Source organism: Lepidochelys olivacea, assembly GCF_965140295.1.
Source record: "Lepidochelys olivacea isolate rLepOli2 genome assembly, chromosome: 7".
Lineage (NCBI taxonomy): Eukaryota > Metazoa > Chordata > Testudines > Cheloniidae > Lepidochelys > Lepidochelys olivacea.
The window spans coordinates 90,193,777-90,221,044 of record NC_140417.1 but is presented as its reverse complement, the minus strand read 5'-3'; the positions used below and the strand labels follow the sequence as shown (position 1 = coordinate 90,221,044).

The 27,268-nt window shown below is 42.1% G+C and overlaps 1 protein-coding gene across 3 annotated transcripts in view; it reads left to right on the top strand.

Annotated features, from left to right (window-relative positions):
* Nucleotides 1–27,268, top strand: part of PRKG1 (protein kinase cGMP-dependent 1) — an 892,904-nt gene that overhangs the window by 72,550 nt on the left and 793,086 nt on the right. Inside the window, exon 1 of one of the 3 annotated variants that reach the window (XM_084633958.1) lies at nt 7,365–8,111. The exons of 1 other annotated variant lie outside the window; for it this stretch is intronic. In XM_084633958.1, coding sequence (XP_084490084.1) covers nt 7,801–8,111 — 311 coding nt within the window. In that variant the 5' untranslated portion in view covers nt 7,365–7,800. Of the gene's footprint in view, nt 1–7,364; nt 8,112–13,044; nt 13,129–27,268 lie in introns of those variants that run through there. One more of the 3 variants, XM_084633960.1, reaches the window with a different exon arrangement.

The window sequence follows — 27,268 nt, the reverse complement described above, 5'->3', positions numbered from 1 at the left end:
TCACATCAGCCACACTATCAGAGGCTCGTTCACCTGCACATCTACCAATGTGATATATGCCATCATGTGCCAACAATGCCCCTCTGCCATGTACATTGTCCAAACTGGACAGTCTCTAAGTAAAAGAATATATGGACACAAATCAGACGTCAAGAATTATAACATTCAAAAACCAGTCGGAGAACACTTCAATCTCTTTGGTCACTTGATTACAGACATAAAAGTTGCAATTCTTCAACAAAAAAACTTCAAAAACAGACTCCAACTAGAGACTGCTGAATTGGAATTAATTTGCAAACTGGATACAATTAACTTAGGCTTGAATAAAGACTGGGAGTGGATCTGTCATTACAAAAGTAAAACTATTTCCCCTTGTTTATTTCCCCTCCTACTGTTCTTTGTAAAGTGCTGGAAATGGCCCACCTTGATTATCACTACAGAAGGTTTTTTTTTCTCTCCTGCTGGTAATAGCTCACCTTACCTGATCACTCTTGTTACAGTGTGTATGGTACCACCCATTGTTTCATGTTCTCTGTGTATATAAAATCTCCCCACTGTATTTTCCAGTGCATGCATCCAATGAAGTGAGCTGTAGCTCACGAAAGCTTATGCTCAAATAAATTTGTTAGTCTCGAAGGTGCCACAAGTACTCCTTTTCTTTTTGAAAGAATCCACATACTAAAAAAGGACCTTGAATCCCCCTACAACCATAAGATAATAACATTCAATCATGAGACACTGACATGATTTCAAGCACATAAGAATCATTGGTGTTTAAGGTGCACTGTTCAGTGCAAAAGATTCTAGCTTTTCTGGACAGCTGTGTTCTCTCTTTCTTGTTCCTCCAAGTGGAGGAGGGAGTGGACTTTAGTTTTTGTATTGGCCATATATTCATTTAATAGCGCTTACTGGGAAAAGGAAAAAAGTCCAGAAACTTCCTCAATCATAAATATCATGAACTACTGATGTTTATTTAGGAGAGAAAAAGGAAAAATACACTGCCTGCCATCATTAAAAAAGGGTGAGAGTTATTGTAACTTAGTCTTAGTAAAGTAGACTTCTATGAACCAGTAACTACAGAAACCCCACTATTAACTCCTAGAGTTGAATTGATTCCTAGTTCATTAATCTGATTCATATTGTATGGCTCTCTTATACCTTTGAGAGGCTGTGCTGTGCTGTAGCAGCGGGGGGTGGGGGTGTAGAGCCTGAATGGGAGTTGCTGGAGGCATTCTGTGAAGGACACAAGCAGACAGAATGCTTCTGAGAGCACTGGGGAATATGCTCAGAAATGACAATGCTTCACTGTTTTATAAGGCATAATGTGTGCTTTCCCCCCTCTCCCCGCAGTACTATCCTCCATTTACAAGAAAATGTGCACAGGGAACAGAGCCAGAGCCAAACCCACCTGACCATGCCTCCTCTAGGGTGTGGAGTGCCCATGACCTTGCTGACCCCTCCCCCCATACCCCATCTGTGCTGGAGGAGAGAAAACACAGACATTCTGGATACCCTCTGTGTAGGTGCACTAGAGGGAGAGACTGAGGGTCAGGTTCCATGCTTTCTTTCTCCTACTTGTTTTTTTTAGTCCTGTTGGTATCCTGAATCTAACCTTTGTAGACTTTATTAATTTAAGGATGTAATGATAATTTGCAGACATAACATCTTGGACTGTGATCTTCTCAGATCCCCTAAACTAAACCAGGTCAGGTTTGGTTAGCCCCTCCTTGGAGACTTCAGGAAAAACTCATATGCAGGGGAATGGTGTTGGTGTTTCAGTAGGTGGCACTCTTTCCTCTGAGTCAGTACCCCAAAATAATGATATAAGGGAGCAGTGTGAAGCTGAAGGTATCATCTCTCAGATGGGACAGAATGCATCTTTTCTGATGAAATGTAAAACTAATGACCACTTGTCACCAAAGATCATATAGCACTTTTTATTGCTAGAATTCCAGTGTGAATCAAATTCCAGTTTACTTACACACTACTTATCTGAATTTCCACCTGTAGTTTTAATAGGGCTTGCTCTTCAGTTCTTGACTTAAACTGTAATGTAGTGTTGCTGTACACTGTTAAATAGTAATGTATTCCATTTCATAAGTGGTTCCATTCTATTGGTAGTTAGAGATACATGTGATATTTATTTACAGAACTCTGGCATTGTGTATCCGTATTTCTACTGCTTGTGGGAAAATGTCCTATAAACTCCCAGCAGTTCAGATCTCATAAACCCTGCTTCCTACTTAAAACTGTAGTCTGATCTCCTCCTACAAATAGTTTGGAGAGGAGCCAGTAACAGGACTGCAGTGGATTAAACCAGAAAAAATATCCCCAGCTGGAGGAGGATATTTAGGCATGCATAAACCGTGCAGCTCCATGCAGCTCTGGCTCCTGGGGGTACCTCTCTGCTACTCTGGCTTGTTCCAGCCTGATGGTGTCAAATCTGATCATTGAGAGGTGCATATTTTCATTTTGATTGAAGGGTTTTAAAATATCTGTCTTCAATCTGGAGGATGGCCGTTAAGTGGAAGTGCTAGCTGCGGCTGTTGACAGATGATCCTTGCAGAAGGATTAGTAGCAATGCCATTTAAAACAGAGGAGCTAGGAATATAACGACTATTCTGAATCCTGGTGCAGGAGCTAGGAAAATAAGGACCATCCAACTTTAAAGGGATGTATAATCCCTACTTTCAGGAACAGAGGTGTGTGTCCTCTGTGGTGGGCTCATTCTTTCGGGCCAAAGATTGGAAGTCTTGTTAGATAATGAGTACGTTTCTGAGTGCTAGCCCTTTTGGACACGAAATTACAGCTATGTGATCTGAAATAGACTTGGGGGATCCACAAGAACACTTACTCTTACAAAGATTTACACTGCCAAAGATAGATAGATTACAGCTAGAATTGGTTCTGTTCCTCAAAGAAGTTGCAGCCTTCTTGTGTATAAATTGCCTTTTTGTTTTCATTCATTTGACCATTGCCTTACCTATGAGAGTATGGCAGCATTTAATGTGTGCAGCATCTAGAGCAGATACTTAAGGGAAACTAATTGGCCACTCTAAAATCAGAATTTTACCTTGGGGTACGTAGCTGCACATGAACTCATTAACTGTAGGCCCTTTTGTTTGTGTGCCTCATTCTTCTACTGTGGTTTGCTCTACGCTATGGAGCTCTAAGGTAGGTGCCTCACAAGGATTCCTCAACTGGAAAATAGAAGCGTTAAATTATTCACTTAATACTTACGAAATGCACAGAGAATTGGGATTAAAGCACTGTGATAAGGTGGCTGGCCCCTGTAAATGAAGCAGGTCTGGCACCCCTGTACTGGAACAGGTGCTCCCTATCTGGCCAATTAAGAAGATGGGGCAGCAACTGGAGGCTATAAAAGATTAGGGAGTGACCCAGTGAGTGAGAATTCTAGTGAGTCAGCCAAGAAAAATCAGGCGAATCAAGGAAGTCTGTGTGGAAAACTGCAGAGAGCAGAAAAGCTGTCTAGAAAAAAAGGAATGAGTGGGAAGACAGTGGAGGGGCCAGCTGGCTGACTTTTAAGGGCTAAAGCCAATGGGAGAAGGCTGAAAAGGGCTAGGGCCTAAGAAACCAGTGAAGGGGCAGTTTGCTGTCCTTCCTGAGCCACAGAGAGCAAAGGCTGGAAAGGACTGAAGTCTGAAAATAAACAAGGGATGATGGCTTTAAGCTGGAGCCAACAGCTTTTGAGGGCTGAAGGTGGGGAGCAATGAAGGAACTTACCCACTTACATTTCCAGGGCTGGAGAGCTGGACCCAGAGGAACCACCAGAAAGCCAGGGTGCGTGAGGGATACTCCTAGCCAAGAGGCTGTGGGGGTTCCTGTAGGAAGAGCAGGCTTGTACTCCAATTGGAAGGGCTGGAGTGGCTTCCCTGGTAGAAGGATTGGAGAAGACTACAACGAACAGCCTGGGCACGGTGAGTGCTGCTGTGGCTGTGTCAGAGAGCCAGGTGTGATCAGGGATGTTGAGGTTGTATTAGATGTATTGCCTAGATTATAGTGCTGGGACTTCATATACACAGGGTTTTCTCTTCTGATAAATTAACTCTCCAAGGGCTCTTTATACTCAGAAAAACACTTTAAACTATTTGTGGGGTCTATGATACAGGAAAACTGAGTTCAGTGTGTCTGTCATGGTGCAGCCTGCCATGGAGGGTGCTCTAGGTGGGGCTGCCTCATGACAAGCACATTTTTTGGTAGAATTTTTTAAAAATTATTTGAGTGGGACAGCCCTCCAGGTCCCCCAAAGACAACTGTCACTGAGAACACAAAAGAGATCACTAACCCATAAGCTGCCCCGGAGATTCAAAAAAGGAGATACATGCTGATTTCACAATTGCCCTTTGGTGTCCTTAGGACATTAGAAAACAAATGCTATTAAGCTAATGTCAACAGTCTTCAGAGTTGATCACCTGGGAAGATTTGGCTGATAGTTGGTAAAGTGCATTGGGATTCTTTGGGATAATATTATCCTTACGTTTATTTGTTACATTATTTGTTTGCTGCAATGTGTCACTCAGACTGTCTTTGGATCTCATGGTTTCCTTGGCTACCACAAGAGCCTGTCCTTTATGCATAATCATGTTTTTTATTTTAGAAATAATTCAAAGTAACCAATTTTATTGCTCATAAAAATGAGAAGCCAATAGCAATGGCTTAAGCAACAGAGTAAGCAGAAGATGTGTGCACTTTTATAACCATTGCTGTCAACCTATTTCAGAGCATGGTGCGTATGATGCTTCATAAAACACATCAGTCCTGACCTTCTACACCTTTGCCAGCATTATTGATCTAGTGTAATTTCATGGATGTCTTTTCTCTGACAAGTAAAATACAGATATCTAGATTGTAGGTTATGCACTGTTAATGAAATCTAAATAAAATAATTTTATGTAGCTTTGTTATTTATTACTCAAAAGTTATATAGAACAATTTTCATTTTGTGTAACAATTGTTTTGAAGTCTTGGCTTGAGTCAACAGCCTTAATCCATTATCTAGGTGCCCGTGTCCAATTTGATAGAGAAGAAAATGAAAAATAAACACATACTACATCCATTTTAACATTGGTTTCTAGTTTGTAAACAGAGTATATCTGCTTAACTTTAAAATTGAAATATTGTGATAGTATTGGGTGTTGTGAATCTTAGTAAATTGTGCAGGTTTTATTTAAGTGGGGTAAAATATGCAGCACAATTGGTTCTGAAGTTAAAGCACTTTAGAAAATGTCCATATTTTGCAAAGACAAATTAAATTGCATCACTTTGGGGTTTAACGCAAATGCAGAGTCAAAAGATTTAAACTGCTGTATATTTATTTGAAATGGTATTTGAACATTATGTGTAACCCAAAGTTGTTCCTTGAAAATTATATAGGGGACCAAATATATTCAAGCAGCACAGAGGCTCACAAAATATTTATGGTAAGTGTCCAGCCCTTTAAAACAATAGCTTGCATACAGGATTTCTGAAGTATTTCCCCCCCTCCTCCCCAGCTCTTCATTCTTCTTAATATTATAGAGACCATCAGCAGGTGGAAAGCTGGGATCGTGGAGTCAGTCAAATGACCATAATCAACAACAGAAAAAGATTAAAAACTGGATCCATCTGCAGTTTGTTGTATCTTGTATATTTTCAATCATGTGCCCTGAATTATACTTTCAAAAGAGGGAACAAGTCTAGCCACTCCTACCACACACACAAAGTTTGCAGCACTCATGCGGTAAGATGTCAGGGCTCAAACATCCATTTGTGGCACCCTACCCCTGCTATATTCTACTAATTTTGGAGCTTTGCCCCAAAATTCTAATGCCTAAAAGGAGAACAGATGTAGCCACTTCTACTGCACTGACAAAAACTGAACCATACCACATCTTGGTACATGAGGGCTGCAAAAACCCACATCCAGTACCTGGATCTCGGCAACTTCTGTCCCTAAACCCTTAAATTGTATAATTGCGATAGAGCACAAGTGCTGCCTGTGCATGGAGCCCTGCTGGATCCTTCCATTTTTGGCACCAACCCCCAAGTTGTACTGTCCTGTCCAAACCTATATCATTGCTCTACTAGACAAGAAAATCTATGCTCCAGCACATCATTTGCAAGACCAAGCTAAAACACACATTTTGTGCCTGGGTTTTGCTAGATCTGGAGAAAGTTCTATTGCACATGTAGAAGCCAAGTGTGTCTGCTCGGATTCCATTATAAAAATATCATCTGATACATCCTGGCACATGAACATGTGAAAAATCCAAATAGACACCTAGATCCAGCAGGGTATAGTCAAGTTTTGTTTTTTTTTTTACTTACAGTATGGGGATTTAGGGCCAAAAGATTTTGTGACTTTACTGGACAGTGGAAATGGGGTGGTTGCTGTCAAAAATTGGCAGGACCAAGATGCCAGGTTCTTTGCACTGTTGTTCAGTTGGAATTTGGTTTGGTCTGGCTTTTTTTTTTTTTTTTTTTTTTTTAAATGCAGTAGAATAACACTCATTCTCTACGGATGCGGTGGAATTTGGGAGATGAGGGATAAAAACTGCCTGGATACAGCTACTGGAACATTTTTATGCCCTTATTCTCTTGGAATGCATCAGAGACCAGAAACTTTTATGAACCAAGTGGCTTGTTCTCTATTCATGTAGTGGTATTTTGGGGATTGGTGCCCAGCACGAGCAGAATCCACCAAGATTCAAGTGATGTCAATTTTTTTTTTTGAAGCATCCATGCACTAGGATGTGCCAGGGTACACACTTTTTTTTTTTTTTTGGTGGGGTGGGGGGAATGCAGTAGGAGTGGCTATACTTGTTCCCTATTCATGCTGTGCAATTTGGGATGTGGGCCAAACCCCTGCAAGATCTAATAGGCACCCTCAGTAACACTATGAGCGGATCTTGTGCTTAGCAGTCTGTTTCAGGCTAAATGAGAGTTTAAGTTTCTTCTAAATTTAAAACCGACTTACTGGACTGTGAAACATTAACCGTAGTTGCTTATTTCTAATAGTTGTAATGACAGTGAATTAATGAACAAAGTGATGGCTGTAAAATCTGAATGCCTAGGAAAGGGGGAAGCAAAGAGATCCTACACTGTAACTGTACTGGGTAGAAACAGATCAAGTCGCGAAGATTTTTTTCTGCAGTTGGAGTAGATTTAGCAGCCTGATGATGTATTTCTTTATTTGAGGAAGTGTAACGGGTGGAACCTCAACCTGTAGCGAACTGCAGCCCTGTCGGCTGCCGGCCGTGCCCCGAAAACGTGGCATTGAGCATTAAGCGGCTGGAATGCAAAATCGCCTTCTGATGCCCCCGCTTCCACAACAGTGTCGGGGCAGAGGCTCGGAAACCTCGCTAGCCTTCAAGCAGCCCTACCAGTGCCACAGTCCTAGGGGCCGTGCCTGTGCAGCGGCACCCTGCAGACGCCCCTTTCTCTCGGTCTCCCCCGCCCCGCTCTGGCTCTGGCTCTCCCCAGTCTAGCCTGACGCAGGCAGATCGAAATCTCCCTTAACAACCCAGCCTCCGGTAGAGTGGTGCCGGTGGGGTTCCGTTTAAGATTATGTCTCTAATCCTCCTTCCGTAGCTCAAGCGCGGCTCGCTGCCAGATCGCCCAGCCAGCCGGCGCAGGCTGGAGGCGTGTTTAAAGGGCGAGCGGAATCAGCCGGCGGCAGGTCGATCGGGAGCGATCGGCAAAGTTGGCTGAAGTGGGAAGCTGCGGCTACTTCGGGGAAAGTTGCTGGGAGCGGGGGAGAGACCGGCTGCGGAGGAAGGCGCCCCTGGCCCGAGGAGGAGTATGGGCACTTTGCGGGATTTACAGTACGCGCTGCAGGAGAAAATCGAGGAGCTGAGGCAGCGGGATGCTCTCATAGACGAGCTGGAGCTGGAGCTGGATCAGAAGGACGAACTGATCCAGAAACTACAAAACGAGCTGGACAAGTACCGCTCGGTGATCCGGCCCGCCACCCAGCAGGCGCAGCAGCAAACCTCCAGCACCCTGCAGGGGGAACACAGGACCAAGAGGCAGGCAATTTCAGCCGAGCCCACCGCATTTGACATCCAGGATCTCAGCCATGTCACCCTTCCCTTCTACCCCAAGAGCCCACAGTAAGCAGGGTTTAAGCGTTGTGTACATCCTGTCTTTGGTAGTTGAATGGTCTCTGTATTGTCTGTCCATCCACTTGTTTAGACGAGTCCCGCACCTTCTGCTTTCCATTTCTGTTCTCATTCTCAGAAATATGCCTCCTAACGCTTCTCTTGGGCTGCCCACATTTCCTCAGCCACGGTAACTGCTCGCATCCCTATTCCGTGGTGTCTTTGTCAGAGGTCCAGGTATTCCCGAACCCACTGTGAGCAGAGTTCCTAGACCGTGAAGGGGGAAAGCGCATTCTCCCTATTACTGGGGTGAAATTGCCCTTCCAAAAAACAAAAAAAACAAAAAAAAAAAACCCGCTAACGCCTGCTTCATCAGACTGTCTTTTCCAATGTGGTACGTTTTTATGTCTGTTTTTGTGCTCATGGTTTCTGCCCTGAATTTGTCCGCATTGCTGAATGGTTGGCGTTTGAACTCTATGAAGCAAAACAGAATTGACTCTCCTGATTATTTTTCCCCTCTAAGAAAGGTGTTGCTAATTCCTGAGCTTGCTATAGTTAGCACCCAGAATTTGACAGGCAAATCCAGTCTCGTGATTTCTTTCTTTCTTTTTTTTAATTTGGTATTGCATCTGACAAGTGTGGGGTTTTTAAAGGTCTTATCTGACGCAGATCCTTAGTGTTACTGGTTTCATAGCGCTCTGCACAACTGCTTTGCATGTTTCCTGAGGTCAAGGCAGTATCTGAGCTGTGGCTGCTGGCGCTGTTGTCAGGTAGCTAAGTTTGCACATTTTTAGGTTTAAACATCATCCTCCGGGACGCAGAACTTGGATATAAAAATTGGCTCCTGGCTGTAGCTTAGCAGCCAAGCCTACCGAACTACTAGAGGAGATTTAAAATATAAATCCGACACGCAAGAGCCGCTATACTGCATTTCAGTCATCACCGAGGTTGTGATACAAGTGTCTCAACCAAGGAAATTCCGAGGTTAAAAGTTGCGTTGCATGTATACACTGAGCCAATTATGGCTAAGTATTGGAGCAGATGTTGTCATGCGGCACTGGGAAACTCCTACACTGTCTATGCGCAACAGGAGTGAAGGGCTGAGGGGAAGAGTGTTTGTTTCCTTGCTTTTTTTGGTTTTATTTCCATCCGCAATAGTCTTTGTCTACATCATTTTGTAACTAGACTGCTCTAGCTGTAACTTGACTGCTGAAAATTTGGCAGTCGTCCTTGGTTCGGGTGTGTAAAGTGTTTTCACTGGTGCTCCTCATGCAGCATCTCCCCTTCAGTTTGGAGTGAGAGAAGGTGTTCATGGTTTGACGGGGCAGGGACTGTAGGTATTTGCGGATGCTGTTTAGAAGGGAGTGTCTGCTGATTTTTGAGCTCCAGGAGCAGTTTTTGTAGCTCAGCTAATAACGCTTACTTGGCGACACAAGTTCTCACCCCACTTCTAACTTAGTCTTGTAAGGTATTGGCAGACATACCTGTGTATCTAATGAGGCATGTGGCCTTGTCTACTTAGGCACATTTGGCTAAGGAGAAGGTGATAAACTAACAGTTCCCTGGATAGTTCTGTGGCATTTTATGGAGAGCTTTGGAGTAACAAATATCAAGCAATTAAATTTGTTAAAAGATAAAATGAGAGATAATTAGTTTGGGGTGAACAACGATCAACACCAATAAGAGACCTCTTGTCAAGGAAAAATATAGCCGATCAAAGCTTTGCTGACGGTGTAATGTAGAGTGAGAGGTGAGGTGAAGTTGGTGGGTGAGTGACAGGTGTGGGGAGTTCCTTACCTGCCCAACTACAGGACAAGTGGGGAAGAGCCTAAGGTTGAAAACAATGCGCAGGTTTCCATCAGACTCACGTTCTGAGTAACGCCCTGCCTTTCTTGATATTACTCCTCCCCGCGCTTGCGAGCTTTTTCAGGAGGGGAGAAAGCTACTCCTGTGACGTTCGCCACTGTGCTGTTTTGGTTGTCAACACACTAGATGAAGGGACAGTTGCAATAAATCTCTTTCAAGCTTTAAATAAAATTGGGAGATCATCTATCCTTGTTTTACACTTGCCGTCACAGACTATGCAAATTGGTTTAAGTGAGAAAACTGAGCACGTATGGAAGAGAGACACTATCCTCCATACAGTGCTTAATATCTTTTTCACTCCCCAATAAATGTTGATGTGTTTTGGTCTCATAATCACGAAAAAGCTTGTATACTCTTTAATTCATGTCTTATATCAGAACACCACACGCAGTTTAATGTGTTATCAGCACGATTATTTTTAAGTCATTTTGGAAATTTTTCATTTTTGATATATAAAAAAGGTTTGCAGTTCAATATCTTAACTTAGAACATTCTCTTAGACCATAAGGTGAGTAGGAATTTGTGTGGGTGAAGCAAATCTGCTAGAGGAAATATCTCCTAAGTAAAATATATACCCAATACTAAAAGCTAGCATTGAGTCTCTTGTACACATTACAATAGGCTAGCCTCTTTCTGTTAGATTCAGTTCACTGCTTGCCTAATGTTTTGTTTTATTATTTGACGTGTCCAAATGTATTTGTCTGGTCTGTAACCATCAAATGTGTCTCATTAAGAGTTAAAACTCAGAATCCCTGCTTCTGGGAAGTCTCTCTCCCCCCCCCTTCCCCCCCCCCACTAAAGCTAGTCAAAGGCTGGAAGGGGAGAGGGGCCTCATTAAGTCATATCTGTCTGATGTTTATAGCTGGCATTTTCCTTACGGTATGAGCGGTTAGTGAAAGGAAGGTGGGGGGGGCGGGGATTTCTCACAACAGCATGGCTTATGGGTTATTTAGGCCATTCTTGTACTACTTTTTCCGATGTGGGAAGTATGAAGCAGGGCACTCCAGCAGTTTGACACGTGGCCCTTGTATTCATTCCAGTCTGTATCGGATTTCCCATAGAAAAGCCTTTGAAGACTCTCTTTATTTGTGTCAGTGAAGCATAATAAGCAAGGAATAATATAGGTCTGCACTGTCCCTCAGTCTGGCTGAAGTGAAAAACAAAGTGGCTAACAGATCTGGAAGTTTGAAAGTGAGCTATACATTCACTGAAGTGGTTCTTGGAAAGTGACATAATGCAATAACTCTGATAGGTAATACAAGATCAGGAAAGTTTATGCTCAGATAAATTAGTTAGTCTCTAAGGTGCCACAAGTACTCCTTTTTTCTTTTTGCGGCTACAGACTAACAGGGCTGCTACTCTGAAACCTTAAATAATTGGGTTATTGATTATGAATATCCAGATTGTTTTATATACATAGGTTTAAATTACCACCTTTTAAGCAAGTGAATGTGAGCACATCTTGTGTGGAGATATTTTTAAATATCTGTGTAGTGTATATACAGCACCTTTGTCTAAATCTAATAAACCAAGACACCAGTCATATCACTTTTAAAAAGTTAATTCCAAGTCTGCAGGCCCTGTGTACAACCAGGTCAAGTTTAGTAATTGTGGCTAATTTTTCTTCTTTTTTTAAAGAAAAAGGTGGTTTAGAAAGCACCATTCAGAGTTTACAGAAATATCTTGCATAAGAACCACTTTCCCTTCAAGGTTAAGGGCAATTCAGATCCAGTTGTGAGAGTCAGAAATAAGATATGTAATTCACTGTGTTATCCAAATATTGACGGGGGGGAGGGTGTGTGTGTCATGAAATCATACCAAAATAAGGTACTTTGCTGGCATCCTTTTATTTAGGAAACTAATTCGCAAGAGTGCACTTCTAATTCTCTCTGGCCTCTTTAGGTAAGGGAGTGATTTCCTGCTGTAGTTTGGTTGAATTTTTTCAATAGTTTAAGAATGTAACTATAATGTGTACTTTTGAGTGACTGTAACATTTGACTGAGAAGATTGTTGCATCTCTTCAGGAGGAAAAGGGATTGTATTTTAAAATACATCATTCCACAGAGTACTCATTCCATTGTGAAACCTTACACATCTCATCCTATTAATTGTTTCAGTGCTGTATATCCCTTGCAGCATGTCCATAACCCTCTTACAATTAGTAGAGATCACATGGCTTTAATAAAAGACAGGAATCATTAACACGAGGTGAAGGGCAGCATGCCTTCTATATTTCGCACTGTTTGGCTCAAGGTTTGCAGCAGTTATTGCGTTTCCCTGCAGTTCTAGGTAGAAGTGTAGTTATGTGTTTAATTTACTTATTCATTAATAGCCATTTAGGAGAAAATCCTCCAACTCCTTTCAGTTCTTCCATGGACACTAGGACAATGAAGACATCAATAGGCTCTTTTGAGAGGAGGTAGTGGGATAGTTTGAGGGGCAGCCAAATTCTGTACCCCAGAAAAGGGGGTTTATAATGGAAACACTAACAGATCCTTTAATACAGAGGCACTAGCTGCTGCCACTAGAATACAAATGGCAGTTTTCTCTGGCTGCTGGGGCCCCATTTCCAGGCTTGTGTTCCTTGTTTCGCTGAAGACTAGGATTTGGTTTCCTGATGGGGGTGGAGGGGAGGGGGTCAGAGGGAAGCAGACTCTGTTTCTATTGTTGCTGTTGGCTGCGAAGGCCTGGCACTTTTTTTTTTTTCTTTCCTTGTCGGCCTAGCAATGGAGGAGCTCCACCGTATCCTAGCAACCAGTGTCTAACGCTCGCCTGCGGGTCTCTTCGCCCTCTCTCCTCTAGGTGCCTGCCCAGGCCCATGAATTGGCTGGGTTCGCCCGTCAGCCCAGCCGCGCGCACTGGCAGCGGAACGCCGCTTTACAGCTTACTAGGCAACAAGCCCGCAGCGAAAGCGGCACCCCAGGCTTCGAGGGCGAGCCAGTTATTGCAATCCTAGCTTTGGTGCTTGAAATTCCAGTCTGAATTGGCTAGCAGCTGCTGCTGCCTCCCCCTGCTCTCTCCTGTTAGTATCCGGTATGCTGGGGGCTCGGCTGCCTGCAAGATATTTCAGCTATTCAGTCTGAAGGACAGTGCATGGGAATGTTCTCGGTAGAGTTCACAACCCCTCCCACAGCTAACGTGTGATGGGGGGGAGCAGTACCAGGTGAGACAGTCCCAGGAAGGCTTCCCTTTGTCTCTCTGCAATAGAATAGCTCTTTAAGACCGGAAACTAGCATTTGGGGAAGTGTTTGAAGGGGTCGGCAGGTCCCAGACTCTCCTGCGGAGTCGACCTGAACTGTGTGTGTGTAGAATGGGAAGAGGGAGGCGCTGAGGATGGGGAGCAGAGCGAGAGAGGGGATACTGGTATTTCCACCCCCACCTCAGCTTGGACACCTGGGTTACCTAAAGGTATGGTCGTGGGCGGGGAAGTACAGGAGACCTGGCCTGTTTTGTGGGGAAGTTTGGGGAGAAGGTTGCACACATTCAAAGCTCCCTTCAGACCTGCCCCCGCTTGTGCTGTATTTGCAAGTCATCAGTATCCTGCAGCGGCTAATTCCCCTCTTTGCTGGGGGGGCAGCGTTTCCCCTACGACGCAGCTCCTGGGTATTTGCGATGGTGACTACTAGGTTGCATCGTAGGAAGACGTCCACCCCTCGCAGCTCCAGACTGTAACAGCCTTCTCTCCCCCCCCCCCCCCAATCGTCTTCCCAGCCAGCTGAAGTTTTTCCATAGATATTTTTCCTTTTAAGGCAAATAGCCGGAGCTCAACACTGGATCTCGAATTGAAACAGACGGCTCCAGTAGAGAGACAAGCAGAAAAGAGAGAGACACCCCCCCGCCCTCAAGCCCAGTCCGCCCCCCACCCGCCCTTGTCTGGTTAATTACAAAACATCCGGGTTCATATTGTTAGTCGATCTCACCGCTCTGCGAGGCTCGACGGAAACGAACGAGCAGCGGTGACTAGGGGAGGTGGCGACACCTGGGAAGAGACTAACTACCTGGGTCTAGTCCGATATTGTAGTGTCAATTTTCTCCTCCCTCTTCCCCCCGCCCCCTTCAAACTGTACAATAAAAATACAGGGAACAAGTCTTCCTGCTCCAGTCCTACTGCACAGAAGGGGGGCGGGAGGGGGAAATCTGGACCTTGCCACAGCTCTCCTCAATACAGCCCCCTTCCCACCTCCACCCACTCCCCCACCAAAAAATGGGTCCAGCACCTAATCCAACCTATAGCTACGCAAACTTTTGCTTCAAATTATGGTGTTTAGAAAACCTGTGTAACCATTCCTACCACATGAAAAACATGTTTTTGACCCTGGCACACAGGCTAAAAGCTGGCTGTGGCTCCCAATTCCACAGTGAAGTAAGAGCAGCTACACTTGTTTACTATTTAGCTTGCATAGTTTGGGGGTTAGGGTAAAAAGAAATTGCTCATATCCAGGTTCTGGATAGGCATTTTTGGCCACACTCTTGTGCCCCCAACACACCGAGGTCCCTATTTTTCTGGGAGAGTAGGAGTGACTCTTGTTTTTGATCCCATAGAATTTGGGAAAGTGAGGCCCAAAACTGGCAGAATCCAGGTATATACATCTTTTACTCCCTCCTCTCACCCCCAAGGCTGTATATCTCTGAACTTCCATTGAAGCTCTGGCCCAGTTGCCGCCACCTCACCAGCCCTCTTCATTTCTGGATTCAGGCTGATGGAGGGTACTGGTAGCTTATCTCTCCCTCTTACTGTAAATTCTTTGATAAATGGTTAGACACTTCTAATTGTTTCTGATAGGGCCCCTTTAAACGTGTAATTTAATAATTTCTTAGGGCTAAGAATGGCAAAAGGAAAGGCTTTATATGCGAGATGCATGTTTAATATAATTGCAAATACCTCTGATGAAAATAAGCTTAATCTAATCAATGTCAGTAGCAAAGTATTATTTTCCTCTCTGTCTTAGCATATGAAAATGTATTCAGCAGCTATATAGCACGTAAAGCACAGTAGATGTAATAAGGATGTCTGGAGTACCAGAGGCGTTAATTACAGAGGGACGTTAATCCTAAGGAAAAATAAATTTATTAGGAATAAATGTTTGTCACACATTTGTTGTACCTAAATGTCATGGATAAAATCACATGAATTTGGATAGGTAATCTTAGTTTCTAATTTAACATTTTATTCTCCAGCAATTTGGTGTGAAGGAATCTGAATGACTGTCAAAGCACTAGAAAACCCACAGGACCCTGCCTTGTGATTTTCAGATAATATTACCAGATTTAGGATTTATCACATTAAACTGTGTGGTCAATAAATTGACTGTAAAGCTTGTGGAAGTGATGTGACTTGAAGCAAAACAAGTTCTGAATTTGTGCAGGGTATCGTAAAATATAGAGAACCTGGCAAAGTTTTAATATATCTAGTGTTTCTAATAATTCAAGCTTACTTCCTCATCCCATGGTTTGTTTTTTTCTGTACATGTTGGTGATAATGGACGATAAGGTGGATAGAAAGCTGGCTAGATTGTTGGGCTCAATGGGTAGTAATCAATGGCTCTGTCAGGGTTCCCTCCCCACTCTGAACTCTAGTGTACAGACATGGGGACTCACATGAGAGACCCCCTAAGCTTATTTCTACCAGTTTAGGTTAAAAACTCCCCAAGGCACAAATTCTCTCTTGTACCTTGGATTAGGTAACGCTGCCACCACCAAGTGATTTAGACAAACTCAGGGAAAAGACCACTTGGAGTTCCTACTCCCCCGTAATATCCCCCCAAGCCCCCACACCCCCTTTCTTGGGGAGGCTTGAGAATAAACAAGATGAGCACAGACCAACCTTGTGGGTTTTTTTGTTTGTTTTTTTTAGTGTCCTAAAAAAACCCCAATTGGATTCTAAAAGAAACAGAACTTTATTAGAAAGAAAAAAAGGTAAAAGAAACACCTCTCTAAAATTAGAATGGAAGATAATCGTACAGGGCAATCAGATTCAAAAACACAGAGGATTTCCCTCTGGGCCAAACTTTAAAGTTACAAAAAGAAAACCAGGAATACACCTTCCGCCCAGCACAGGGAAAATCACAAGCCAAAACAAAAATAAGCTAACTCATTCCCTTGCTAGTACTTGCTAATTCTAATGGAATTGGATTGCTTGCTTCCTTGATCTGTGTCCAGCAAGCACACAGAACAGACAGACCAAAACCTCCTCCCCCGCCACCCCCCGATTTGAAAGTATCTTGTCCCCTTATTGATCCTTTTGGTCAGGTGCCAGCCAGATTACCTGAGCTTCTTAACCCTTTACAGGTAAAAGGATTTTGTGCTCTGGCCAGGAGGGATTTTTATAGTACTGTATACAGGAAGGTTGTTACCCTTCCCTTTATATTTATGACCGGCTCCATGTCTAGTTGGCAGCTGGTATCAAGCGGAGTACCCCAAGGGTCAATCCTGGGGCCGGTTTTGTTCAATATCTTCATTAATGATCTGGAGGATGGCGTGGATTGCACCCTCAGCAAGTTTGCAGATGACACTAAACTGGGAGGAGTGGTAGATACGCTGGAGGGTAGGGATAGGGTCCAGAGCGACCTAGACAAATTAGAGGCTTGGGCCAAAAGAAATCTGATGAGGTTCAACAAGGGCAAATGCAGAGTCCTGCACTTAGGACAGAGAAATCCCTTGCACCGTGACAGACTAGGGGCCGAACGACTAGGCAGCAGTTCTGCAGAAAAGGACCTAGGGATTACAGTGGACGAGAAGCTGGATATGAGTCAACAGTGTCCCTTGTTGCCAAGAAGGCTAACGGCATTTTGGGCTGTATAAGTAGGGGTATTGCCAGCAGATCGAGGGATGTGGGCATTGGTGAGGCCTCATTTGGAGTACTGTGTCCAGTTTGGGGCCCCACACTACAAGAAGGATGTGGAAAAACTGGAAAGCATCCAGCGGAGGGCAACAAAAATGATTAGGGGACTGGAACACATGACTTATGAGGAGAGGCTGAGGGAACTGGGATTGTTTAGTCTGCGGAAGAGAAGAATGAGGGGGGATTTGATAGCTGCTTTCAACTACCTGAAAGGGGGTTCCAAAGAGGCTGGATCTAGACTGTTTTCAGTGGTACCAGATGACAGAACGAAGAGTAATGGTCTCAAGTTGCAGTGGGGGAGTCTTAGGTTGGATATTAGGAAACACTTTTTCACTAGGAGGGCAGTGAAGCACTGGAATGTGTTATCTAGGGAGGTGGTGGTGGTGGTGAAATCTCCTTCCTTTGTGGTTTTTAAGGTCAGGCTTGACAAAGCCTTGGCTGGGATGATTTAGTTGGGGATTGGTCCTACTCTGAGCAGGGGGTTGGACTAGATGACCTCCTGAGATGCCTTCCAACCCTGATATTCTAGGATTGTAGCCTAATGCATTATGTTATGCATTTAATATTAAAGTTCTATACAGTTACCTTAAATAATGCTTTTATTCTAAATTAAAATATTTTACAATGTAACTATTACAGTGAGAGAGGGTGATTTCCATGTTAATTGGCCACAATTTTGCAGGTAATAAATATGCTTTGCTCAAGAAAATATCAGGTATTTTTCTTGAACAGTCATGAGACAGTGGCATGAAGCCTTGTGCCTAAGGGTAATACCTTTTCAGGTAATGTGTGAAGTCTTCTGGAGATATACTGTTCATCATCCTAACTGTCCAGTCAAATCTGTAAATTATGGCTTTGATAGCATTTCTAACTTGAGCCTCAGAACTACGGGAGGGAAAGAGAGGGAGAGAGTACTGTTATGCCAAAGAAGAAAAATGAGAACAGTGAGTTTTGCCCCTCTGGAGTTATTGTTTATTATAGAATATAACATGTATTAGTCACACTCTGCCAGTTGTGCATGTGCGTAGATAATGTACTGTATGAGGAAGCTGATACAACTGATACTCTTGTCATTTTTAGACTTAGTTTATTGAAATCCATAATGACTGAACTACAAGTTTCACGTACATATTTACATGCAAAGAAGATATCTTCATTGGGTTTACGTGGGTTTGGCAGGAAAACATGTCTTTTTGCTTATATAATTAAAGTCAAACTAGCAGACAGGCAAACCTTGGACTAGCTTGTGATGTTCTGTGAAACAATTATGGCAGCAGGGGAGGCTGGATACAGAACAGAAAATAACCCGGAATATGCATCACAACCAGTAACATGCACATGGGCAAGGCACGATCAGGGCCTTATTGCAAGTAATTCCATTGACACAATGGGATCAAACCTGCAATTTAGAGGAGCTTTGAAGGTCGCTGGAATGCAGAACTACTTGGCCATGTCCACTTTCCCCAGCTATACATCTGGTGTACTGTGACTTGAAAGTGAAGCAGCAGACATCTTCAGATGACTGGTTAATACACCTTTACAAGATCTGGCCCTGCTAACATGAATAAGGACTAATCAAATCAATAACAGTTAATTAATCTGGGTCCTGGAAGTGCATCATAGGGACTAGGAAAAGTGATCCTAGACATTTTAGAAGGCACTATGCAGTTAGTTGTATGGACGAATAGTACTGGAATGAAGCTGTAAAGTAGACTTTTTGTGTATGAGAAGACCCTTGGTCTAATATTATTCACATGACTGAGACTACTTATCTGAGTAAGATTGGCAGGATTTGGTCCTATTATAATTCTAAACTCATGAAGTCCAGATTTTGGGGGCTAATAGTAATACTGAACACATACAATGTTGCATATGAAAAGCTGTGTACAATAACAAACTGCAGCAACCCTCTGAGGATTTTCTGCAGATGGAAAAGTTGAGTCACAGAGAAGTTAAATAGCTTGCCCAAGGTCACACAGCAAGTCTGTCAGAGGCTAGAGCTGGGATTAAAACCCAGTCGTTCCTGGCTCTTTATCCCATAGCTGGATCACAAGGGCTAGGTAATCGATCGAGAGCCAAATTTTGATTGCTTTAGTCAGACAAATAGTGATTTTAATTTCAATGGGACTACTTGCATGAGAACAGTGAACAGAATATGGCCATAGGTTTGCTAAACACAAAGATTTATAATGAAAAGTAATGCCAGCCGAAAATTTTCTTATAACTGAATAGCTTAAAAGAAGTTTGAATAATTGGCAAAGATTTTGGGATAGCTGACTAGCTTTCTACTATGGAAAACTGGTCAGGAAATCCTATAACAAGTCTTATTTTCCTATCTGTGAAAGTTGTCTCTGTTTTTCATTGCCTCCAATTTGATCTCCCGCATGTTGATATACAAAATAGCATCAGGCATTAAAGGGATTATGTTAGACTGAATTTGGACCAAAATTGAGATTTTTTTTTAAAAATATTTAAATCTAAGACCAATAGGGTTGCCCACAATTAGGGAGTCTGGGAGTCCTAATTTTCCCCAAGAATCAGGCTTTCATGCAGTTCAAATTTGCACCAAAATCAACGGGCTTGTGCCCCTTGATGCCTAGAACATTCCCTGAAATTTTCAATTGATTAGATATGTCACTCCAAAGTTATTGGGTTACAGAGAAGTGCCGTTGAGTTGAGTGTTGGACCTTACTTCACTCAGCTATGGCCGAACAATTCACTCCGCTTTTATGATTAAAGATGCTATTAACTTCTCTGTGATATGATTTGATTGGAATCAAATCAGGGAATATGACTAAGAATGCTTTTTTAACAACGGTTAAACTTTATACTGGCTATTTTCCCATAGTAAAAACAAAAATGATTTTAAAAAAATTGTCAGAAACAAAAGCAGATTTATGCTTTTGTTATACCAATAAAATAAAAACCAGCAGGATCTTATTAAAGGGAAAAAGGCAAAATACCACATTTATTGTGAATCCAGAAAGAATCATAGTAAGCAGTTAGTTATAGCTATAACATTCCATTCAATCTCATATTTATTCATACAAACACACACACACACAGGTTCTGCAAGGTTGTTATCATAGTTACCAGCCTTAGAGTTGCTCATGCCAAGCCACTGGCCAGGTGGCCTGGACATGAGGAGGGAGCAGGGCCTTGTCAGTTGCTCATCTGATGCTCCTGGAAGTTGGTTTGCAGAATCAGACCCCAAAGTTCTCACTTTCTAGAGTCCATTTTTATAGGAATTTCTTCCTATGCCACTCTATGGGAATTGCTTCATCATGCTGTTGCTGAATCAATCAGCGGATGGCACATTCCTGACGGCTCCGTGCTGCTAGATGTTATCTTGTTCTTTGGTTCTCCCATTCTTGAGGCTGTTGGGTGGATTCCAGTCTGCCCTCCGGGGGTCCTCTGGTTATTTCCACTTGACGCCGCCTTCAGCCGATGGACACTGGATTCTTAGGCTGGCACCTCCCTGATCATTCAGTTATTATCCACACCAAGCATCCATCCACATACATCCTCTATCTCTATTTTAATCACAATTGTTAATACAACAAAAGGGCGGGGAGTCTCTGGGTGCTGTTTCTGTTGTTACAGAGTATTGCTTTGAGTCTCTCTCTGTGTGAATTGCTTTGAGAACAGATTCTGTCTTAGAATGTACTAACACAGTTAGCAGCTTGCAAGTTTCACACATAGAGAGAGAGAAACAGTACCAAAAACCAAGAGACCTCTTAATTAGTAATACCCTGGAATTTAAACTATGGGGAATCAAACTCATTTGTGATTTTATTACAGAACTTTTTTGATATGATCCAACACTTTCTGAAGGCTGTACAGTTTGTCCCTGTGGAAATAATAAAATTATGCTGGGAATACAAACTTAGTTTTACAAAAAGTAAACAGCTAATGGGTGTACAGTGTATATTGAGCCTAATCTTATTCCCATCAAAGATAATGGGCATTTTGCCATTGTCTTCCGTGAGAATAGGGTTGGGACCATAAAAACTAGGGTGGCTGATTAATCACTGTTAACTCACGCAATTAACTCATACAAATTAACTGCAATTAAAAATATTAATCATGATTAATCACACTGTTAAAGAAAAGAATACCAATTTAAATGTATTAAATATTTTTGGATGTTTTTCTACACTTTTCAAATATATTGATTTCAGTTACAACACAGAATACAAAGTGTACAGGGTTCACTTTATATTTTTGATTACCAATATTTTCACTGTAAAAATGATAAACAAAAAATAGTATTCACTTCATACAAGTACTGTAGTGCAATCTCTTTATCATGAAAGTGCAATTTACAAATGTAGATTTTTGTTTGTTTTTTTACTTAACTGTTTTGTTTTTGAGTGCAATGTAAAACTTTGGAGCCTATAAATCCACTCAGTCCGACTTCTTGTTCAGCCAATCACACAGACAAACAAGTTTGTTTACATTTACAGGAGATAATGCTGCCTGCTTATTATTTACAATGTCACCTGAAAGTGAGAACAGGCATTCACATGGCTCTTTTGTAGCCGGCATTGTAAGGTATTTACATGCCAGATATGCTAAACATTCGTAGGCCCCTTTCTGCTTCGGCCACCGTTCCAGAGGACATGTGGTGATGCTTGTTTTAAAAAAAAGAGTTAATTAAATTTGAACTTCTTGAGGGGAGACTTGCGTGTCTCCTGCTCCGTTTTACCCACGTTCTGGTATATTTCATGGTATAGCAGTCTCAGATGACAACTCAGCACATGTACAATGACAGGTTTCAGAGTAGCAGCCGTGTTAGTCTGTATTCGCAAAAAGAAAAGGAGTACTTGTGGCACCTTAGAGACTAACCAATTTATTTGAGCATGAGCTTTCGTGAGCTACAGCTCACTTCATCAGATGCATATCGTGGAAACTGCAGCAGACTTTATATACACACAGAGAATATGAAACAATATAAAGTCTGCTGCAGTTTCCACTGTATGCATCCGATGAAGTGAGCTGTAGCTCACGAAAGCTCATGCTCAAATAAATTGGTTAGTCTCTAAGGTGCCACAAGTACTCCTTTTCTTTCAGCACATGTAGTTCATTTTAAGAACACTTTCCCTGCGGATTCGACAAAACACAAAGAAGGTACCGTTGTGAGATTTCTAAAGATAGCTACAGCACTCGACCCAAGTTTTAAGTATCTGAAGTGCCTTCCAAAATCTCAGAGGGAAGAGGTGTGGAGCATGCTTTCAGAAGTCTTAAAAGAGCAACACTCTGATGTGGAAACTATAGAACCCGAACCACCAAAAAAGAAAATCAACCTCCTGCTGATGTCATCTGACTCAGATAATGAAAATGAACATGTGTCGGTTCGCACCGCTTTGGATTGTTATCGAGCAGAACCCATCATTGGCATGGACGCATGTCCTCTGGAATGGTAGTTGAAGCCTGAATGGACATATGAATCTTTAGTACATCTGGCACGTAACTGTCTTGTGATGCTGGCTACAACGGAGCTGTGGGAATGCCTTTTCTTACTTTCAGGTGACCTGACATAAATAATAAGCAGGCAGCATTATCTCCTGCAAATGTAAACAAACTTGTTTGTCTGCGTGATTGGCCAAACAAGAAGTTGGACTGAGTGGACTTATAGGCTCTAAAGTTTTACATTGTTTATCCGTGTGATTATTCATAATTGATTTTTTTAATCCTTTGACAGCCCTAATAAAAAACACATTTTTCTTATGTAAGTATTTTCTGTAAATTACACAGCACTCTTCCATACAATCTAGTAAGAAGAAGACTTATTTTTTATCAGTTACCAAACTTTTAAAAATGCTGTGAATATAAAATTGGGAAATCTGCCAAAATCCCACAAATTCATTTTCTACAAAGAGGAAATTCTACAAGTCATTTATATCTACAAGAGTTATGATTTTAAAAAAAATGGTTGTATAGCCTTGGGGAAAGTACAAAACATATAATATATACAAGAGATTTAGTTGAATCCCTTAGAAAGCTAACTTGGTTCTTTGAAGACATATGCATACATCTTTTGTGGACCAGAGGCATATTTTCAAGTGATTATAATACCAATAAAGTAAACCAGAAATATTTATACTGAGGTGCTCTTTCTAGTTCAGTGTGTTTGCATAAAGTAATATACTAATTTATAAATGGTACATTTGTCTCAGTTTAGATGGAACATAAGGGCCCAAAGAGTCAAAGGTGTCTATGTCCCTGTAATTGTCTAACTTGAAACAAGGTTTGGTATACAGAGATCTTAGCCTGCTTAGTATCATGGCAACCACTATTAAAAATCCTTTAAAATATTTTAATAAAGGTACTGAAAAAGAAGAAAAAACAGTTAAAGCATTTGAAGTGTGAAATATTATATAACTCTCTCATTATAACATATTTTATTCCCGTTCCCTTTCCCTTTAGCTGTGGAGTTGTTAGAAGGTGACCTCCCATACTCAACAGTTTCTAAAATGGTATTAAAGATGGAAATGACTGTCCTTTTTAAGGGAACAGAGAAAAAGTTAGATGAGATGGTCTGGAGCAGTGGTTGTTTCCTAGAAGACAAAAAAGACACATGCACACAAAAAGAAAGAAAATGCAACTTCTGTCTCTGCCTTTGGCTCTCATTTGCAACCTGACTGTTTGGAAACACACAGCCCTAGCACATGGTCTTACGAGCTGACAAACATGTACCAGCAGCATGGGCTGTTTTGGGCATTAATTTTACCAGCTGCTGGTCACACTTACAGCAGCATAGGCAGACTCTTAGTAGACAGAATGCAAAATAAGAGCAATAGGAAAAAGAAAATGAGGTGTGAAGGGAAAAGTATGCACGAGGGGGGTGGGAGGACGTGACCCAGCTTTAGCACTTCAGTGTAGATTCTACCTATGCTAGTGGGAAGGCTTATCTACCTCCCTGAGAGGCAATAGTTAGGCTGATGGAAGAATTCTTCTGTTGACCTAGAACTGTCTACATTGAAACTTAGGTCAGCTTAACTGTGTTGCTCAAGAGTGTGGATTTTTTTACACCCTAGGGTAGTGTAGTTAGGTCAACCTAATTTTTTAGTGTAGACCAGGCCAGAGTCTCCCAGCCCAGATGGTGTGTAGCCAGAGCCAATGGAGGAGGTGATGTCATCTGGGTCCCTCAGTTTGGGCAGGACTTCACTCAGGATCAGGATGAAGAAGGTCTGACGGTGTTATGGTAGATTTCTGGGGTCCATGAGACAGCAGGGGTAGCAGTCATGATGGTAAAGCTCACTCCTTCCTTATCTTTCAGTGACTAATCATTGCATTCACTCCTCTCCCCCAAAGTCTTTCCTTTTAAGGACACCAAAAGGGTTCCACCCATCTCCTCATTACTTTAGTAACCAATTAGGTTTCCTGATTTCCAACACACCAATTTTGGTTCATTGGTTTCTGGTCCCACACTTTGTCACACACTGTGGTGTAGGTGGTGCAACCAAGCAGTCAAAGCAGGAGTCAGGCCTAGTGGTAACAACACAGCTAGAAGGCAGAACCAGAGTCCTGGTCACAAGGCAAGACAAGCCAATGGTCGGAATCCCGAGTCAGAACAGAACCAGAGTTGTGGTCAGGAGACTGGTCAGTGGCCAGAGATGGGGTTTGGAGCAGGAACAAGTGCAGGTCGGAGCTACAGGAAGCATCCGTGGCACAGCTGTGGGTGGAGACCACATTGAGCAGCTGCTGTATTACTGTTGCTACAAGGCTTAAATGATGATCTGCTGACTTTTTGGTCCAAGCAGGGAGCACAGTCTCTTAGTGAGAGCTCATTGGGCCTACTCAAGCTTGTGGGGTTGCCAGGCGACCTCACCCTGAGCCAGCTGTGTTCCTGACATACTTTTCTTGTTTACTAGTGTCAAGGTTCCTCCCCCACTCTGGACTCTAGGGTACAGATGTGGGGACCTGCATGAAAAACCTCCTAAGCTTATCTTTACCAGCTTAGGTCAAAACTTCCCCAAGGTACAAAATATTCCACCCGTTGTCCTTGGACTGGCCGCTACCACCACCAAACTAATACTGGTTACTGGGGAAGAGCTGTTTGGACGCGTCCTTCCCCCCAAAATACTTCCCAAAACCTTGCACCCCACTTCCTGGACAAGGTTTGGTAAAAAGCCTCACCAATTTGCCTAGGTGACTACAGACCCAGACCCTTGGATCTTAAGAACAATGAACAATCCTCCCAACACTTGCACCCCCCCTTTCCTGGGAAATGTTGGATAAAAAGCCTCACCAATTTGCATAGGTGACCACAGACCCAAACCCTTGGATCTGAGAACAATGAAAAAGCATTCAGTTTCTTACAAGAAGACTTTTAATAAAAATAGAAGTAAATAGAAATGAAGAAATCCCCCCTGTAAAATCAGGATGGTAGCTATCTTACAGGGTAATTAGCTTCAAAAACATAGAGAACCCCTGTAGGCAAAACCTTAAGTTACAAAAAAGATACACAGACAGAAATAGTTATTCTATTCAGCACAATTCTTTTCTCAGCCATTTAAAGAAATCATAATCTAACACATACCTAGCTAGATTACTTACTAAAAGTTCTAAGACTCCATTCCTGGTCTATCCCCGGTAAAGACCAGCATATAGACAGACCCTTTGTTTCTCTCCCTCCTCCCAGCTTTTGAAAGTATCTTGTCTCCTCATTGGTCATTTTGGTCAGGTGCCAGCGAGGTTACCTTTAGCTTCTTAACCCTTTACAGGTGAGAGGAGCTTTCCCCTGGCCAGGAGGGATTTCAAAGGGGTTTACCCTTCCCTTTATATTTATGACAACTAGGCATGATCTGAACACACTCCATGAGTTATTAAAGTAGGCCTTTTTGTCTAGACTAATTCAGCCTGTCTATTTTTTATACCTCTTTTCCATCAACATTTATTATTATAGGTTGTTGTAATTATTTTATGAACTTTCATCAACTTTCCCATAGCTAGGCTCACAAGTGGTTTAAGTGTATAGGCCCAATTATCACAACAGTCCATGCTGCAGTAACTGGGAGCTTTACATTAACTAAATTCACAAAATACAGGTGCTTGAAACCCATATATTCTGTTTTTAAAATGAGGTCAGTAAAAGCCATGACTAAATCATTAGAAACTAAAATTCATTAGGGAGCTCTCATTTGAGAACTACACAACCTCCAAAATACAGCTTAAATTATTACTATCTAAAATGGAGGGAGAAAAAAGCAGTCAAAGCTTACAAGTAATACCAGCATCTATACATTAGTTACTTTACATTATGGCTTCAGTGTTTCACTGCAGAAAATGACATCTCAAGAACAATGTTGTAATTGAAAATGGTGGTCAGTCATTTTAGCACATAGTAGGGGGACAGCATTATAGTAGGTTACAGGCATCATATCACCTGATGGGGTAATAATGAGAACTGAAGTCATAAACTAATTTAATTTGGCATATATCCAAGTAATACAAGATAAATGCATTTTTCATGTGATCCTATTTATTATTCTTTTGACCGTAATTAACATTTAAAAGTAACCACAATGGAACAGTGATACAATGTTAAACTGACTGAATGTGGTTTATCTTGGTTTAAAAAAAACAAAACAAACAATTTATGTACACAGGGAAATCTGTTAATTCTCAATTAAACAGGGAAATTCACTAATGTCAGTAAGTTTCTGCTGGTAGCAAAAGGTTGTGAGTTCCACTCCCTGGGGTTTTAATCAAATGCTGACATTGTGATGTAGTATCAGTGCAATGATGCACTATTAGAAATGTCAGCTTTCAGATGTGATGCTGAACAGAAGTCCTTTCTGTCTGTCTTTGTGGCTGTCCAGTGGGAAGTTAAAGATCCCAGGTCAGATTCTCTCCTGCTGTTGTGATCATTCTGTACCACTCAGGCTGTATAAAATGGCTGGTATCTGGTGCTAGCTGAGAATGTCCCTCCGCTATCCTGATGTGAAGGAATGATATGAAGAATAAGATGCCAATGTGGCTTCACCAGGAGCTCTTTAATGATCTGAAAATCAAAAAGGAAGCCGACAAAAAGTGGAAATGTGGACAAATTGCTAACTAGTACAGAAGAATAGCACAAGCATGTAGGAACAAAATCAGAAAGGTGGAGGCACAGAATGACTTACGCTTAGCAAGGGACATAAAGGTCAATAACAGGTTCTTTAAATACATTAGGAACAAGAAGAAAAAGGGCAAGTGTAGTGTAGTAGTGGGCGGGGGGGGGGGGGAGAGCTATTAGCTCATGGATTTAAGAAAGCTGAAGTGTTGATGCCTATTTTGGTTCAGCCTTCATTTAAAAAGGTTAAAGATGGCCAGATACTCAAAACAATTAATATGAACAACAAGGGGGAAGGAAGGCAAGCCAACATAGGGAAAGATCAGGCTAAAGAATATTTAGGTAAGTTACATATATTCAAGTTAACAGGCCTGATGAAATTCATCATAGGATACTTAAGGA